Source organism: Typopeltis vanoorti, chromosome 9, assembly GCF_054136105.1.
Source record: "Typopeltis vanoorti isolate ZY-2024b chromosome 9, IOZ_Tvanoo_1.0, whole genome shotgun sequence".
NCBI classification, from domain to species: Eukaryota; Metazoa; Arthropoda; class Arachnida; order Uropygi; family Thelyphonidae; genus Typopeltis; species Typopeltis vanoorti.
The window spans coordinates 16,701,908-16,718,501 of NC_143557.1; the positions used below are offsets into that span (position 1 = coordinate 16,701,908).

Here is a 16,594-nt window from a genome sequence, read left to right on the forward strand (position 1 = left end):
AGGAATTAACAATGCACATAACGGATATTAATTAAAGCAAACTTTAATGAATACCTTCAATATTTCGGCAACTTCACGTTGCCATCTTCAGGAACATACAAATATGGTATGTGCATGCAGGCACTAACAAAAGCAAATGAAGAAGAAGGCAAGAAAATCCTCAATCCAGTATCCTCAAAAAATATGACCTGACTTCCTGTTATAGACCATATAAAAAGTTGGCATCCACTTTACCAAAGACCAACTACTCCCCCTAGACCTACCTGGTATATACCAGGTTCCTTGCAGCTGTAAATTGTCCTATTTTGTAACAGGCAGGACAACGAATATCAGGATTTTAGAACACAAAGACTACATCCGGTTTCACCAGTACAGCCACTCTGGGCTGGCAGACCATGCCTTAGATACCCGCCATAGAATTCGTTGGAAGAAAACTAAAATAATACACTGCAGCGAGTTCAAGTACGAAAGATTATTCATGGAATCATCTGCAGCTCTAAAAAATGTTCCAAACCTCAACAAATTTGGGTGCATGAAACTACCCCAAATTTGGGAAGCCTACATTATGAGAACTTCAGCCCAATGGCCAAGAGGCTAGGGGGCACCATTAGGACTTTAGGAACAATGTTAGTTTCTTGCCTTCTTCCTCATTTGCTTTTGTTAGTGCCTGCATTCGCATACCATATTTGTATTTTGTATGTTCCTGAAGATGGCAACGTGACGTTGCCGAAATATTGAAGTTATTCATTAAAGTTTGCTTTAATTAATATCCGTTATATGCGTTGTTAATTCCTTAAGCTAATTACCAGTCATGTATGACCAACGTGTGAGCCTTGCAACAAGAATTACGATCATTCATGGAGATAGCATGATGGTAGAAAACACTGAACAGGAATGCAGTTAGGAATGTATATCAATAATTAAAGTAGAACAAGCTATCAAAAACATGAAATTTTATCAAGATTGGTTTATCCAAAAGATAAACCAATTTTATCTTTTGGGATCTGAGAGTTGGATTAGAAATAAAACTTGATCAAAGACTGGAGACGTGAAGAGTTTTGAGAAAAATTAGTGCTGTGTGCGACTGGTGATGCGCTTCATTTTTATTTGTCTGTTTTGACTATTTTTCTCATAGTTTAATGTGGCGAAATGTTGAAATAAAGGATAAGCAGTGTAAATAGTGTTGTATATGTATGCTTTCATTTTTATTTGTCTGTCTTGACTATTTTTCTCATAGTTTAATGTGGCGAAATGTTGAAATAAAGGATAAGCAGTGTAAATAGTGTTGTATATGTATGCTTTCCATACAGAAAGTATCCAAACATTTTGCCAAATCATTGACTTGACTTGATAGTTCTTTCCCCCCCCCCCCCCCCCCCAAGAAATACCACTTCCCATACCTTCATCCCATCCCTCCAGGGCACAAATTGACAAACTATCACAGCAGGATTATACCCTAACTGTATAAGGTCTCTGGATGCATAACCATTATGTTTATCCCTTGTGATGAATGGTGGTTGAACTTCAAAACCACTTTAACTAATATACCTTTCAATGGCAGTTTCACTTTGTGCTTATCCTCCTTGAAGGTATCATTTCAAAAGAAAGAAGAAAATATAAATTGAAACCTGAAAGTCCTGTTTTACAAAAACCAAACAGTATGCTGGATATTATGTGTATGCCTGGTGTGTGTGTGTGTGGGGGGGTAAAATCCTAAACCATGATAATTAAGAGATCTTATATATAGGAATATTTAAAATCAGCCTGATTGATATTGTGAATTTGAAGAATTAATCTGAATAAACTTAGTCTGATATGACTGTTTGCCTCATTTGTATTTGCCTTATTTTTTATTAGTTAGTTAGGGAAGACTTGACAAGTCTGTTTAAATGTGGTGATTGCTTGGTTCTTGAAAAGGAACAAAAGTCTCTTTTTATTAATCCATAAACAAGAATTTTTATTTGCTGAAGTATTGTTTTATGAATTTCGGATTTCGTAACACTGTTTAAAATTTGATTTGCAGCTATTTGATGGTTTAAAGTATAGCAGTACTAATTTAAGCAGTGGGAGTCCTGAAACACTCAGTCAGCTAGACACTGAAGCCTTTCTTAATGCCACTGTTTTTGTTGCCAGTTGTACTCTTGATCATTTTAAGGTAGCCATCAGTCCTAAAGTGGTTGATTATTTTATGTGTATGCCTCCAGACACAGCTGACCAAGTATGTTCTCCTCAGCAGGCATTATGGTGGAATGCAGTTTATAGTTTACATATGAATTCATGCAGGTGAGATTTAATTCCTTATCTAATTTTTATTGTTACTGCTTTATCGTGCTCTAATACAAAATAAAATGACACTATTTTTTTTTACAATCATAGAATAAAAAGAATTATTGATATTTATGTTGCTGCATTAACAAATAAAATAAATTATTAAGCAAGTAATTTTGTGATTTGATATAAAAAAGAATGCATTTTCACAGCTGATAAATGCGCTTTGATCATTTGCTAGTTTCATATAAATGACCAAATAATATGAAATAACACCTAATGCCATTGCACCTGATCATGGTAGCAAACTCACAGGGACCTAAGGAACAGCTTATTGCAGAGAGTTTGCCATAGCGAACATCTTTTAGCATAGCTGTATGCCTATGAGACTTTGGTCAAGACTTTCAATGGTTTGTGTTTGGTACATCAATAGTTAATTGTATAATCAAATAAGTTATGTACACATGCAATCTCTCTCTCTCTCACACCCACACACACACTGTAACTAAGCCTTAAATTAAATATGTGAGATTCAGTTACTACTTAATTTTCTTTATTTTATTTATTTTTTTCTTGTGATATTGACAAGAATTTTGATGATCCATTTTTTGTACATATAAACTTATTTCAGTAATTTCTCTTTTCCAATTGTTACAGACAGCAGCGTTACTAACCATTACCACACATCCCATGCACTACATACTGATTATCTCTGTTGCAGTGATTATTAATATATACCATTTGGTGACCCTATCATCTTTGTAGCTATTCAAGTGATGATAAGGTCAATTTGTTATGGTCTTATGTGTAGTGTCTACTATCATTAAATAATCATTTTTATTGTCAAAGTTATGTTAATTCATTATTTGCACTAGATAGTTGCTGTTGAATAGCTCATGTTGTAACAAGAAATGATTAACATAACTTCATCATCATCAAATTCCTGCCATGTACCCTCAAGGGTTGTAAAGGATATTAAAGTACTACATGAAAAAAATTACATCATTACCAACTTCCTATCTACAATTTTCCTCCAAATCAGTCCGTTACTTGTCAAGACTCCAACATTATCAGATCTTATATTTCTATCGTCTAAAGCACTTTGTACCGTATCAATCCACCTATATCTTGGTCTTCCTCTGGGTCGTTTTGCTGCCAACCTGGCAGAGAACACTTGTTTTGCTAATCTTTCTTCACCCATTCTGTTTAAGTGACCATACCACCTCAGATTAGCTCTCTAATGCATTCCTGGATGCTGACAATGTCAAGTTCTTTCCTAATATCCTCGTTTTTAATATGATATTGCCATTGATGCCATCTGTTCAAGCCTGTAATCTTTCTCAGGACTCTGATATCTGTGGTCTCTAGTCTTTGGTCAAGTGTTTTACTTCTGACCCAGCTCTCACATCCATAAGTTAAAACTGGTTTGAACACTGCCTTGTATACAGCTAATTTATGTTCCGACTAATTTCTCTCTTATTCCATATGAATTTATTCAATTGACTTCTTACCATACCAGCTTTGCTGATTCTGTTATCTATTTCTATATTTAATTTACCATCTTCAGTAAAAATCGTGCCTAAGTAGCTGAAATGTTTTACTTGTTCCATCGGTTCTCCATTCACAACACAGTGGACATTTTCAATGATTCTACCTATTTTCATTGTCTTTGTCTTTTTATTGCTGACCTTCATACCATATGTGTTACAACAGCTATTTAATTTAGTCAGAGAATCTTGCAGACTTGTAGCGGATTTATTTAGGAGTATAACATCATCTGCATAAAGCAAAGAGCTGACATTAACATCTCCAATTTTGATATCATGTTTAATACCACTTTCCTTCATAATGTGTTAATGAATAACAGAGGGGATAATGTACATCCTTGTCTCACACCAGATTTAAAATTAAACCATCTTCCTGTACTTCCTTCAATTCTAACTGCTGACTTACAACTCAAATAAAGACTAAGTATTGCTGGATATAATGCCCCATCGACACCATATATCTGTAGCGTATTAAATAGCTTCTCTCTTGGCACCTTGTCATATGCATTTTCCAAATCGACAAAACTTAAATAGAGATCTTTATTATATTCCCATGCTTTCTTGACTATTTGTCGTAAAGTAAAGATCTGATCCTGACAGCCTCTATTTGGCCTGAAGCTGGTTCTTCACCAAGCTTTTCTTCCACAATTCTTCTCAACCGTTTCTCAAGTATACTTGCATAGATCTTGCCAGGAACACTCAGTAGGGAAATACCTCTGTAATTCTCACATTCAGTTTTATTTCCCTTTTTATATATGGGTACTATGAGAGCTCTGCTCCAATCATCGGGAATTCGTCCCTCTGTCCAGGCTTTCTGAACTATGCAGTGCAGCCATTGTAAGACTATTATACCACCATACTTCAGCATTTCTGGTTGAATATCATCTACTCCTGCTGCCTTTTTCTACTTCAAGTATGGATATGTATTCCTGACTGCATACCTGGTCAGTGTTTTTTACCACTGTGCTGTCATCACTGTTTGTTTCATTTAGCAGTTTTTCAAAGTAATTACTCGATACTTCAAGGATATCTTTTTCTCCTGTTTTCATGTCACCTTTATCATCTCTAACTCCTTTTACAGCACTCTTTTCTCCATTCCTAAGCTTATTCAACAACCTCCAGAATATTTTGCCACCTTCTTGATATTTATTTTCTATATTCTTGCCAAAGTCCTCCCATGACTTTTGTTTAGCTAGTTTTACACAGTGTTTAGCATTCTTGCATTTGTCTCTATATTCTCTAAGAGCAAAAGCTGACTTATTGGACAGGAACTTTTGATATGCTTTCTTCTTTTCCTTCACTGCCTCTTTAACTTCCTGTATCCACCATGGAGTTCTGATTTTTTTATCCTTGCAGAAAACCTCACCACATGCCTCTCTGGCAGAATCAATCAATGTTTTCTTCAGAGTTGCCACTGAATCTCCAAGGTTTGATTCTTGTTCTCAAACTCTTTCATTTTTTCTTCAATAATCTTTGTGTATTTTAGTCTACAGTTCACATCTGAGAGCTGCCCAACTTTTATTTGCTTTAAAACTTTCTTACATGTTCTTTTCAATATGAAATTCAATTTTATCCTGCTCAAGATTAATAGTGATTACTTCCAATTTCAAATCCTCTGTACAGTCTGGTGTCCTGCACCAGGGAGAAAACATCACTATCAACAATAACATAGTCAATGAGACTTTTCTTATTCCTAGCCTCTTCTCTCCATGTGAATTTGTGCACATTTTTATGTTGGAACATGGTGTTAGTAATAACCAGTCCATGTCCTGAGCAGAAATCCAACAGATATTTGCCATTATTATTAGCTTTGCTAATAATAATGGCAAATATTTTCTCCAAATTTTCCCAAAACATTTTTGTATATCTGACAATCATTTCCTACTCTGCTATTTAGATCCCCAACAAGGACCAACTTTTCCTTTTTCATTGTGTCAGTAGCTTTCTCTAGAGCCTCAAAAAATTCCTCCACTTCTACCTTATTAGAACCTTCTGTGGAACCATAGGCACAAATAAGTCTCATTGTCCAGTTCCCCATTCTCATATTTGCCCACATTACTCTACTTGAGACTGACTGCCATTCAAGAAGATTAGCTTCATATTTTGTGTTGAATACTATGGCTACCACTTCTTTTCCTTGATTTTCATTGCCTGAATATAATATTTTGTATTTATTGCTCAGAAAGATCTCACCAGTTTTTGTCTTTTTTGTTTCGTTCACCCCTATTATGTCGATCTGGTACTTATCTAATTCCTCAGCTAGCTCCATTTCTTTGCCATTCAGGGTTCTTATGTTGATAGTACTGATCTTTAACTCTGGTGAAGTTGAGCGGTTTGTTTTCAGATTTGTTCCATTAGCTGAATTTTCGCTGTTTGCCCTGGTTCCCTGGCGAAAACAACGGGGGCCTTGTTTAACTGGGCGACGCCCCAGCCGGCATGAAATTTTGTCATGTTGTACCATCATTTTTTATTTTGGTTTAACCAATAAGAATACAATTTGGTCAGCTAAATCCCAAATTGCCAGCCCATCCTACTTCGTTCAGTATCCAAGTAGATACCCAACAGGGTGCACTACGAGAAGGTGAGGATTGGACATTAGGTCAGAAGCCCTGGTTCTCCGCATTGCTTTAAAGGCTATGTGGAGGTCTCCTCTCAGTTATACAGATTTGACCCTTAAGCACCCCTTAACATAACTTTGTGAATAACAATGATATTAATTGATAGACACTGCACCTAAGACAACAACAAATAGCATTATCTGTAGTATGATTTATTTTTCTTTCGTTTAATAAATAGAATTTAGATATTAAGATGCTAACTTAAGCTACAAAATTTTTATTGCATGTGCATTGCATTATTGTGTTCTTGTCAGCAGTCATTGAATAGCTTTATATTTCCTGCTCTTTATTTAGTGATACATTTTTTATAGAAACAGAGAAGAACATGCATTAGCATTCATAATCATAGGTGTTAACCATTAGGTTTATATTCTTCCTTGAAATACAGAAGTGAAAGAATCCTAATCTAAATCAAAAATATGTATTATATTTATAAAACCTACAGCTCCAATTTTAGTTCAGTTGTAAATTCAGTAAAGAAGACCTGTGAAAGTAGTTCTTCATATATTTTAGATATATCTTCTTCTTCTCTTCCGTCTAAGACAGGTTGAGTCTTCTCTCGAGCTGGATCTTCCAGTCTTCTCTATTCTGTGCTGTTCGAAAAAGTTCCTTATATGTTCTGTATCCCGAGATGTTCTTTATTAATTTCAGCTAGGTAATTCGTGGTCTTCCGGGCCTTCATTTTTCAGTTGGAAAAGTATTGATTAGGACGTTAGGAAGTCTGTCTGCGTTCATGCATACGTGTGGCCAAACCATCTCAGTTGTTGTTTTCTAATTTTTTCTATTATTGTCTTTTTATACAATAATTCTTGTCTGACTGTGATGTTTGTTTTCTTTTATATCCAACTTGTTCTATTTATTTTTCTTAAGCATTTCATTTCAAATGCCAGCAGTTTTTTTCTTCTCTCTTTTCTTAACTGTCCATGCTTCTGCTCCATAGATGACTGTTGGTATAATTATTGATTCATATAATTTGATTTTGACTTGCTTAGATATCTTGTTTGTTTTCCAGATTTTCTGTAATTTTCCTATGGTGGTCCATCCTATTGCTATTCTGTGTTTGATTGTTTTGAGTTCATCTATTGTTTCTGTTAGTTTTGATCCAAGATATATGAAACTGTCTACTTCTATTTGTTCTCCATTTAGGGTGGCTGAGATGGTAGTTCTGTTCCTCCCTATTTTCATCACTTTTGTCTTTTGTATATTTATTGTCATGTCATATGTTTTACAGGTTTCATTTATCTTGTTTATCAACCTTTGTAGTTCATTTGGGGTTCTTGCAATAAGGATGAGATCATCTGTATATTTGATATTATTTATGTTTAAACCATTGACATTGATTCCAAGCTCATTGTCTATTGCCTTCTTTACAACTTCGTCTAGATATATGTTCAATAGGTATGGGGATAACATCCTTACGTTACTCCTTTTTGGATCTCTATGGGTTCTGTCGTGAGTGTGTCCTTTTTAATTATTGCATTTGTCTTAGAGTAATATTTTATCAGAAACTATATTATATATATGTCTATTGCTTTTTCTAGTAGAACTTTAAGAAGGATTTCTCTGTTGATGCTATCGAAAGCTGGTTTAAAGTCCACAAAACCAGCTGAGCTCTGCTAGTTGGTGCAGTGTGAAAATCTGGTTTATTGTTGAATATTTCTCGGAAACCAGCTTGTTCTATGCCTATCAGTTCTTCATAGGTGTTTTTTAATCTGTTTTGTATAATTCTTACGAATATTTTATAGGTGTGGAGAGTAAATTGATTGGTCTGTAATTTCTGCAGTCTCTTTTGTCTCCTTTTTTGTATGTTGGGATGATCTTTCCAGCTCTCCAGTCATCAGATCTCTCCTGTTTGTAGCATTTTATTGAATAGGGTTGTTAAATATTCTATTGATGTGCTGCCTCCATTATGACCACAGTTCAGTAGGGATAGTACTAATGCCTGGTGCTTTATTATTTTTCATCTGTTTCGTTGCGTATTTAACTTCTTCTTGTAAAATTTTTGGGTGGTCGTTATTTTCTTCTATTGTTGGCATTGTAGTTTTGTTTCCTTGGTGAAAGATAGTCTTAAAATTGTTTGACCAGATTTTTTTATTTATTTATTATTTTTTTTAAAGATGTATATGGAAGCCATATGTTTTGAATATATGACTTCCCACCTTTCTGGACTTGGCTGCCACTGATGAGGCCCCTAATGTTAAAACCAGTCTGAGTTAGTGGCAGCCCTTCCCATAATACTTTTGTAATATTTGCATTATGGGATATACTGTAGTATTTGTAGTGAAATCAACAGCCTCGATATACAAGTAGCCTAGTTGAGAAGATATTTCATGCCCAAACTTTGTTTGCTCACACTTCGATAAAGGATTAAACAAGAATGCAATTTCTTGTCAGATTTAATTTATAATGAAAGAGACTTATTTTAACACATACAGTGCCACTGATGCTTGATTGATGTTATTTCTAGTTCTTATTTTTCCAGCTGTGTTTCCAGCATGTTTCTTGTATGATAGATTACGGTTGGGTGTAACTCCTAGATATTTATGATATTTATTATGGCGTAGGACTGAATTTTTGAATGGGATGTTCAACTCGTCTTGTGCCAATTTATCATTGAGATGGAAAGTTGACACTTCAGTTTTACTTTGGCTTGGTTGTAGTCTGCATTTCTTAAAGTACATATGTATGGAGGCAAGGTCGTTTGTGAGGGTTTCCTCTGTCCATCTTAGTTCTCTATTTCTGGTCGCCAGTGCTATGTCATCTGCATAGAAGAATTTTCTGGATACTGTATCTGGCATTTCAGCTATATATAAGCTAAATAAGAGAAGGGCTAATATTGACCCTTATGGTAGACTATTGTTAAGTTTCTTCTGTTTACGAATGTTTTCTCCAAGGCAACATGGAAATATCTATTGCTGAGCATATTATTAACAAGTTGTATTGTTTTTCGACATGGTAGTACTTTCATTAATTTGTGCAGCATGCCCTCTCTCCAGACAGTGTCGTATGTGGCAGTTAGATCAAGGAATACTTCAGAAGTTTTTAGATTTCATTGAAACTCACTTCTATGTATGACGTCAGTGCCAGTAGCTGGTTACAACAACTACAATTAGGTCTAAAACCTGCCTGTTCAATTAGAATGTGTTCAAAGATGGTGCTGCTTATGCAGTAGTCTTTCCAGTAGCTTATATTGCAGCTTAGTAATGCAATTGGTCGGTAGTTTTGTGGGTTGTCAGTTGATTTTCCAGGTTTGGGAAGAGCTATTATCTTAGCTTTCTTAAATTCTTTCGCTAACACAGCAGTGTTCATTATTTCCGAGAAGAAACGGGCGAGCCATTTTTTTGTGTTTTTGCTAGCATGAATAAAAATTCCTAGTGAACCCCGTCGAACCCTGGGGCTTTTCCTATATTTGTGTTGGCTAGTGCATTGTCGATTTCCTCATCGCTGAAGGGTCTCGCATATTCTGATTCATCTTGTAGTTTTCCCTTTAATTCTTTGGCTTCTCTTTTAACTTCAATGGTATAAACTTATACCATTCATGACTTATTTTTTAATGGTATTAACAACATTAAATAATTTTATCAAAAAGATGTTTTATTAATTGCTTATATGTCGCTGAATTTCAAATCGCCATCATCAGAGCACAGCACTTGTATACACGACAGTGAGTGAGTGAAACAATACAATTGCAATGGACAAAAGATCTAAAGTTCTATTTTGGCGCCCTCTAATGTTGGAAAAAACAACAGCATTACATTGCAGCTATGTCAGAGTTGCTCTTTGGGTAAGTCTCAAATTTTTGGCAAATTAATGCATCTATATTTGTTAAGGTTGGGAGAATTCTTCAAAGTCATTGCTGACTCAAAAAATAATCTTTCAGATCTATAGTGACTCCTAAATAGCACATTCTTTTTTTTCCCATCTAATCCTGTGTGAAGGAGTGTCCAAAGTGTGGTTTGCCAGTCCTGACTTGCTATAGTAATAGTAGCGAATGTATTTTTTTATGTTCTTTCAGGCAGATGTTCACTGATATTCCTATTTGTCCATAGTAGGCCAAGTCACAGTCACAAGGAACATCATACACTCCTGGATGTGCTAAAGAGTCGCACATCCTTAGGCGAGTGGATCAAAGTTGATAGTTTGACATGAGGTTTGGAAGTGGTGTTGTGGCCATGTTTCATCAGTACTTTGGTTATCTTCTCTGATGTACCTCTGACATAGGGGATAGAAATGGTCATGTTGTATTCTTGTGTATTGGGGGGAGGGCAGAGTATTGGGACTATGTACTATTTTATTTTTTTTGTGGGGATTGTAGCCATTAGCCAAGAACATATGGCGCAGATATTTGAGTTCTGTGTCAGAACTGTATCATTAGAACAAATGGCTCTCGCTCTGTGTGTAAGTGTTTTTAAAATGCCATACTGTTGGACTGGATGATGTGATTGTTTACATAGGTATCTTCCTGTGTGTGTATTGGCTTTCTGTAGATGGAAAAAGTGATCCATCTGAAAGGTGGGTGACTGATGTATCAAGAAATGGTAAATAATTGATTCTTTTTCTACTTGAAGTGGATTTTTGGGTGTTGACTGTTTAGTTAGGTGACAAACGGATCCAATGTGTCTTGTCCATAGGACCAAATGGCAAATACATCGTCTACATACTGTAACCACACTAGTGGCTTGTATGTGGCTGTGTTAAGTACTTTGTTTTCAAGTGTTCCATGTAAAAATTTGCTAAAGGAGGGGACAAGGGTGAACCCATAGCAGTACCATTAATCTGTTTGTAGATTTTTCCTCTCCATGTAAAGTAGCCTGCATACATGGTAAATTTAAGCAATTCAAAAAATATCATGGGGGGAATTTAGACTTGATTAAATCAAGAGTGTCTGTAAGTGGTACATTGGTAAATAAAGAGGTGACATCAAAGCTAACCATTAAATCGAATTTTTTAGGATAAGATTTTTAACTAGTATTTTGAAATGGACTGAGTTTTTTTACAAAATTAGAGGAGTTGCCCGTAAGGGGAGCAAGTGACTTGGCTAACTGTTGCGCCAGTTTATGCGTGGGACTATCTATTCTATCGACTATGGGATGTAGGTGGAACATGTTAGCCTTCCTTAAACGATGCTGCGACAACGGTATCATTCCAGCTTTTCTTAAGTTTAAAGGGAAGTTACAATCTGCAAGAGCGCATCGCATTTATCAACGGGCGAGTTTAGCTCTTCTCCAAGAACAAATTGCCACTACTCGCATAGAGCTTAGTAAGTTAAACAGCTGTATCTCTGCTATACAACAAGAACTAATCAACGTGTCAAATGGATCTTGTAAGGACCATTCACTTCTGATTGCTGCATGTAGTTTAGCCAGGAGATCCATGGATAGACTGGCTGCCATGGTTGCTCTAGCTCATTTAGTGTTGTCTGGGGTGCACCACGAGGAGTTGAGCTAGATTTGCACCCCGAATAATAGAGAAATTAGTCCAAACACTAAATTAGCTGTATAAAAGACAGTATTCAAGCCAATTTTAACTTATGGATCTGATAGCTGGGTTAGAAATAAAATACTTGACCAAAGACTAGAGACCACAGATATCAGAATCCTGAAAAAGATTAGGGGTGTGAACAGATGGCATCACAGGCAATATCATATTAAGAACAAGGATGTTAGGAAAGAACTTGACATTGTTAGCATCCAAGAATGTGTTAGTAGAGCTGATCTCAGGTGGTATGGTTACTTACTTAAACAAAATGGGAGAGGGAAGATTAGCAAAACAAGTGTTCTCTGCCAGGTTGGCAAGAAAAAAGATCCATTGGAAGAACAAGATATATGACTGGATTGATGCAGTAAAAAGTGCCTTAGAAGACCAAAATGTAAGTTCTGTTAATGTTGGAGTTTTGACAGATAACAGATTGATTTAGCAGAAAATTGTAGATAGGAAGTTAGTGGTGACATAAGTTTCATGTAGTATTATCATATCCTGTATACCCTTTGAGACATGTCAGGAAGTTGATGATGATGAGGTTAATATCTTCCAATAATGCATACCACATGATAGGTGAAGATTAGACATCAGATTGTAGAGAACCAATTTGGTCAGAAGTCCTGGTTCCTGGCATGCTTTAAAGTGCACGTGGAAGTTTTGCACTCATTTATTTAGCTTTGATCTTTAAGTAATCCAAGGAAACTGGATTTTATACATTCTTCTTTATTAACAACTGCTCCAGCAGATACTGCTGTCATGTCATGCCAACATAACTCTCCTTCTTTTTATCTTACCATTTTCTTTTTTTTATGTACGCTGTTCCAGCTCAAGTTCATATTTTTTCCCTGAACTTTCTCGTATCTGGTCTCTCTACCTTTTCACTGTCTTTGTTTTTTTCCTTTATTTTCCTATGATATATTCTTCTTGGTATTCTAAATTCATTCTCATATGTCAAAAGCAAGCAATATTTAGTACTGTGTTGTCTCCAAAACTCTATTAGTATTCAGAGGAATATTACTCCTGATATTCAGATAAAAGATATTAAGTGTGATTCGTTACTCTCTGCAGCTGGTATTATTCTCTTACATAAATCTGCTATAAGCCTTCAAGAATATTTTGCCAGATTAAATAATTCTCTTTTAAATCTGATATGAAAGGCTAATCTGTGAAAATAGGTAGAGAAACAGAAAGCATCAACGGCATTTTCAGTAGCAAATCCATAGAACATGTTATGGATTTCAGTTATTTTGACACATTTAATGAGAAATTAAATAACGGAAACCGAAAGTTAAAGAAGGCTGATATGAGCGCTGTGTTAAATTATGCTATATGTAACGAAAATTACTTAAATACACTCAAATTGCTTCAATTGATAGCATTTGTGTGTAAAAACACAAAAATAACACGCTTGTGCACTTTAGCAAAAATTGCATTTTTTTCGTTTTTTCTCTTTAAAAAAAACTTGATTTTCCCACACCTTGTTGTAGTACAGCACACATGGGCTATTATTCACTTGGAATTGTGCATATCGCTACGTTGATTTTTCTGGAGCTATATGGCAGTGCTGCCAGTTGAATAAATATATAGAAGGAGAGAGAGAGGGAGGGATGAGGCAGGGTCAAGGGGAAATCAGTCAACAAGGCAAATTAGCAATGTATTCACCAGACCTAGCCTCATCTGACTATTTCCAAATTTAAAGAAATACTTGAAAGGAACAAAAATTACCACAGATGAAGTCATATCTGCAGCTGAGGACTGGTTTGTGCATCAAGGGAAATACTTTTTTCTGAGAGGATTGCAAATGATGCAGCAGCATTGTAACAAGTGTATAGCACTTCTTGGGGAATATGTAGAATAATGTGCAAGTTCCACTTCAGTTCCTTCATGGTGGTTATCGCAACTTTTCAGCATTCTCTCGTAATGTTTAAAAGTTTGGGAAGCACAGATTGTAAGTAAAATATTGGATGTCGGGGGATGAGGGATCTGTGATGTTTGTGGATAAGGACCTGAAATTTTGAAGACATTTTGCTAAAATTGTGAGCACAGCACAGGGCATTATGGCAATGATGTCGAGAACACTGATATGTAGACATAAAGATGAATGATTCCATTGTATAAGACTTTATTCAGACTGTATAAAGATTATATGGATATATGGATTACTGTGCAAAGATTTTGTTACTGGGTTTTCAAAAGGATGAAGATATGTTGTAAAAGATTCAGAGATGACTGACTAAGGTGGTTTCTAGTCTCTGGAATGTTGAGCATGAAGACCGATTGAGAGAATGCCATTGTGGAGTCTAGTGAATAGAAGGACGAGGTGGTGGGATGTGATCGAGATACATAAGTCATTAAGGGGTAATTATTGGATTAATGAATATCAGATTTTTCATAGAATGGGTGGAGACAGGAGAGAGAGCAAGAGGCCATCCCTGGACGCTGTATAAAAAGGTCGAGAGAAAATGGGTAAGGTCTGTTTTTCTTTGCGTGGTGAGTTGAAGATGGTTAGAATGAGTTGCCTTGAAGTGTAGTGGATGTGGAGACAGTGAATGCATTCAAGCCACAGTATGATGAGCTGTGTGTGTGTGATGGAGGGCCTCTTAGTATGAGTTGTTGACTCCAGGGAGGGCTAATAATAGTAGTAGTAATAATAATAATAATACATGCATACTCAGTCGTATGACAAGTTAGGTTCCAGACCACCACCATATAGCGAATTTCATCGTATAGTGAATCACTGCCTTTTTTGTCACTTGCAGAACACGTGTAATGGCTAAATGATGTTTCAAATTATCATATATGTCCATAAAAGTAAAGCATTCTTTTGTGTCAATTATGCAAAACAAATATTTAGAATAAGTTTCGGAAACGTAAAAATTATTCTGAATCTCATGGCTTAAAGGAACATGCCGACTTGCTTAGTCATCAATCTACAACATAAAAGGTTTTCCTGTTTTGTCAATAAGATTGTCCTATTTATGGATAACTGTAGTAACTAATGTAGCACTTTTCACTTGACTAAGAACTTTATCTTTGTTTTTAACAAATGTAACATCAGTAGTCTGAGGTAAGTTTAGCTTACGGTCTCTGTGATTCACAATTGTCAGCAAATTTCATCATTTTATTTTTAGTAAGTAATGTAGTTAAATGTCTTCTTTTGCTGGAAGCAATAGCAACCTTACTTGGAATTTTATCAAAGCTATGACATTATTAACAACTATAAAAGAAAATAATAGGTATAAACAGTTGGCAATTTACAGCCAGCAAAACACAAAGATGTGTAATGAGCAATGAATGTTGTAAATAAACAGCCATGGACACTCGCAGCGATTGGTTCACGGGAGCCGATTGTTGCTATAAACATCATATGAGTGACTGCTGAATTGTATGATTGAGAGGCTGGAATGTTCTGATAAATGCCTAGAACAAAAATGATATTAAAGCAGCTGATATAATCAGAAGAAAGAACATATCTTAAATCCCTTTCATCCCCATCTTTCATTAAATTGTAATAATTTGTTCTTTTTTCTTTTAGGATATATAAGAAGACATAAAATGAATTAATTTTTGTTCTGGGTGCTAATCAGAACTTTCCAACCCCCCCATATAAATGGGTATTGGTTATAATTGAAAAGCATCGTAAATCGAAGTGTCATAAGACTGGCAATACTGTAATATTAATAACTTGAAGGATTATTGGCCCCAAGGCACTAGTCTCGTATCCTATAAATGCTTCTTACATTATTGTTAAATTAAAACATAATCACTAAAACTTTTCAGTTACATCAGTTTTAAAAATAAATAAAAAGTAGTAAATAACATTTTCAGCATATTGTCTTTTTCACAAGCAAACAAAAGATAGCTGTTTGAAGATTCTCAGAGCAGGGAGAAATATTTATCAGAACAGACTGTAAACAAAAATGGTAGACTTGCTGTATTCAGTCTGCTTCTAATGGAAAGACATTTTCCTGAAATGTATATACCATATTTTTCCATGTATAAGACGAACTTTACTTTTTCGAACCCAAAATGAAGAAATCAATATTTTAAACATAAAACAGAACACATTGATATTTTTTTAAATATTCAAAGTATATTTAGTAATTAGGTAATATTTTTAAGATACATACTAAGAAATTATGCATCAGACATGGCAATCGTTTTTTTTTTTCCAGACATTTTTATGGGCTAGTGCTCAAAATATTGTTAATGCATTAACTTACCCCACCAACAAGTTGCAGACGTATGATTGCTTTCAGAGTTCTGATTGGTTTATTCAGAATCGGCCGTTAATGATGTCAGTCGACAGAGTTAACAAAGGCTAGTGATTGGCTGAAGCTTGTTCGCGGAGACAGGTTACCGATAGTTTTGCCACGGCAACCGTACATCTCTCAACCAGCTACCCCCAGTGTATAAGACAACCCCAATTTTTGGTCTAAATATTTTAGAAAAAAGTATCATCTTATTATTATTATTATTATTATTATTATTATTACAACCTCCATGGAGTCGAAAGACTCATCATGGGAGGTTCATTCAACTGACATCATGTTTATCATATAGAATCTTAAAGTCCTTAACATTCCTTGCATTAACAACACTTTCTGGTAACGCATTCCATTCACTGACAATTCTCCATGTAAAAAATCTACTCCTCACACCCCTTCTTCACCACACTTT

At 35.4% G+C, this 16,594-nt stretch overlaps 1 protein-coding gene across 1 annotated transcript in view; it reads left to right on the forward strand.

The window, feature by feature from the left end:
• Nucleotides 1-16,594, forward strand: part of LOC150102901 (E3 SUMO-protein ligase RanBP2-like) — a 673,019-nt gene that overhangs the window by 217,507 nt on the left and 438,918 nt on the right. Inside the window, exon 15 of the mRNA XM_090397978.1 lies at nucleotides 2,024-2,283. Coding sequence (XP_090254104.1) covers nucleotides 2,024-2,283 — 260 coding nt within the window. The remainder of the gene's footprint in view (nucleotides 1-2,023; nucleotides 2,284-16,594) is intronic.